Source organism: Engraulis encrasicolus, chromosome 17 (assembly GCF_034702125.1).
Source record: "Engraulis encrasicolus isolate BLACKSEA-1 chromosome 17, IST_EnEncr_1.0, whole genome shotgun sequence".
NCBI classification, from domain to species: Eukaryota; Metazoa; Chordata; class Actinopteri; order Clupeiformes; family Engraulidae; genus Engraulis; species Engraulis encrasicolus.
The window spans coordinates 24,190,463-24,192,962 of NC_085873.1; the positions used below are offsets into that span (position 1 = coordinate 24,190,463).

At 40.0% G+C, this 2,500-nt stretch overlaps 1 protein-coding gene across 1 annotated transcript in view; it reads right to left on the reverse strand.

Moving 5' to 3' along the window:
- LOC134466952 (brain-specific angiogenesis inhibitor 1-associated protein 2-like protein 2) overlaps positions 1-2,500 on the reverse strand; it is an 18,643-nt gene that overhangs the window by 13,362 nt on the left and 2,781 nt on the right. The window contains exon 3 of the mRNA XM_063220880.1: positions 772-858. Coding sequence (XP_063076950.1) covers positions 772-858 — 87 coding nt within the window. The remainder of the gene's footprint in view (positions 1-771; positions 859-2,500) is intronic.

The following is a 2,500-nucleotide window of genomic DNA, read 5'->3' on the forward strand; positions in this document are numbered from 1 at the left end:
ATAGTTCAGTCACGTAGTTCGAGCCCAGCTTGACTGTGGCACTTAGCTAAGGTTCTGGGAGGAGTCGTTATTCAGTTATAAATCAATGGCCAAGTATATTTCCAGCTATCAGTGTATGACTACTGCCACTGTAATTTAATTTGACAGTGAACCTCTGACCAACTGGACTTTAATCAACTCAACAAACACCTCTGGAAAAGTTGTGATAAGTAAAGAAGCGGTTATCATTGGAGTGTCCCTGGAATCTCCTCGGAATCTCCTCGGAGTCTCTCTGGAATATCTCTGGAATATCTCTGGAATTTCCTTGTAATCTCCCTAATCTCCCTATTTCACATATGCACACACACACACACACACACACACACACACACACACACACACACACACACACACACACACACACACACACACACACACACACACACACACACACACACACACACACACACACACACACACACACACACACACACACACACACACACACACACACACACACACACACATACTGAAGCCAATCTACCATACAGGCACATACAGTAACACTCTAAGTAACAGTGTGTGTGTGTGTGTGTGTGTGTGTGTGTGTGTGTGTGTGTGTGTGTGTGTGTGTGTGTGTGTGTGTGTGTGTGTGTGTGTGAGAGAGAGAGAGAGAGAGAGAGAGAGAGAGAGAGAGAGAGAGAGAGAGAGAGAGAGAGAGAGAGAGAGAGAGAGAGGGTATGTGTGTGTGTGTGAGAGAGAGAGACACAGACAAGGGTTGGCAAGACTTACCGAGTGAGTGTGAAGAGAGAGTGTGTAAGGCTTGATTCCCCATTCTGCCAAGAGCAGTGAAGTACTCCTCACTGATGCTAGCAAGAGCTATACACACAGAGACAGAGAGAGAGAGAGAGAGAGAGAGAGAGAGAGAGAGGGAGAGAGAAAGAGACAGGGACAGAGACAGAGACAGAGAGAGAGAGAGAGAAATAAAAAATATAGATTACATACATGGCCTACATGGTTAGTTTCCTTAAGAATAATTTCATTTATGTTTAATTTAACACAATTATTTCACTTGTTTAATTTTAATATTTGCATTAGTTTAATGAAATACATTTGTTATTGTTTTTCATTCCTTTTCCTTTAAAAAAAAATACATTTTTTTTATATATATATATATATTGTTTTTCTTCTGTATCAGCTTTAGCAACAATGATTGCATCATTCATGCTAATAAAGCTTTGTTTGATTTGATTTGATTTGATTTGATTTGAGAGAGAGAGAGAGAGAGAGAGAGAGAGAGAGAGAGAGAGAGAATAAGGAAATGCATGTGATAATACAGCACACTTACCAGACTGTATGTGTAGGCCTACACCAGAAACGACCACAGTGCCCAAAGCGAGTGAAGTCATTATTTGTCTTTGGAGGGCCGGAAAATTTGGTGAAGCGAATTGAGCGAATTTCTGAAGTTTTTAGTCAATTAATATTACTGTACGTAATAATCTATGACATGGCTTCGCAAAAAAACAATTGGAATGCAAGAGCCAAAGCCATGCTGAGATTAGCTAAGTCTATTGGCTAAGAATATTTTCCGACAACCATTGACCTAAGCCAAACATGTCAATATCAGAGCGAATACTGCACATTCATGGCGAAACTTCTTCAATGACCTCGGCTACCTGGTCGGTTTTGTTCGTATCTGGTGTACACACACAGGAATATTCTTGTAATAATACTTTTGTAATACTACTTGTAATACTTTTGTATGCCAAAATCAGGGATTTCAATCAGAGCACACACACACACACACACACACACACACACACACACACACACACACACACACACACACACACACACACACACACACACACACACACACACACACACACACACACACATACACCTAGATATACGTAGTGTTATGTTACCACAGTGTTACCAGTGTAATATCACAGTGAGAGAGTAGAGAGCCTATTTGAAATGCCATGATAATGTCATTCAGCAGAAAACAAAGCTTTTTGTAATAGCATTAAAATGCATGGTGAATTCACTAGTTTATACCACTTATACACTACCGAGAGAGAGCAAAAACTAAAATAATGCAGTCATGTGATTTTTTCCATAGCAACCAAAATGTTTACGTTGCAACTGGCTCTGATTACCATGGCAATCGGCATAGTAACCAGTTTATTTATGATATGGCAGCCGCCAAACATGACCCAGCAACAGCCTTGCTATCACGTCCATGTTACAGCTAGCTGTTCTGTCCCTCAGTACAGCATGTCCTTATTGCTTTACACACCTCTCCCTAACAACTCCTATACTCCTCTCCTTTGACGTGGTGTATTTGCTATATGTTATCCTACCTACATGTTTAGGTACAGCTTGCATTTTTTTTAATATATTTTTTTTACTTAGTCATGGTATCACAAACATCACATGCTTCACAAACTGAAAAATAACATCAACCATTTTTTTTTTCCACATCATGACTTTGTTTTGTCTCCACCCATTCCTCCCT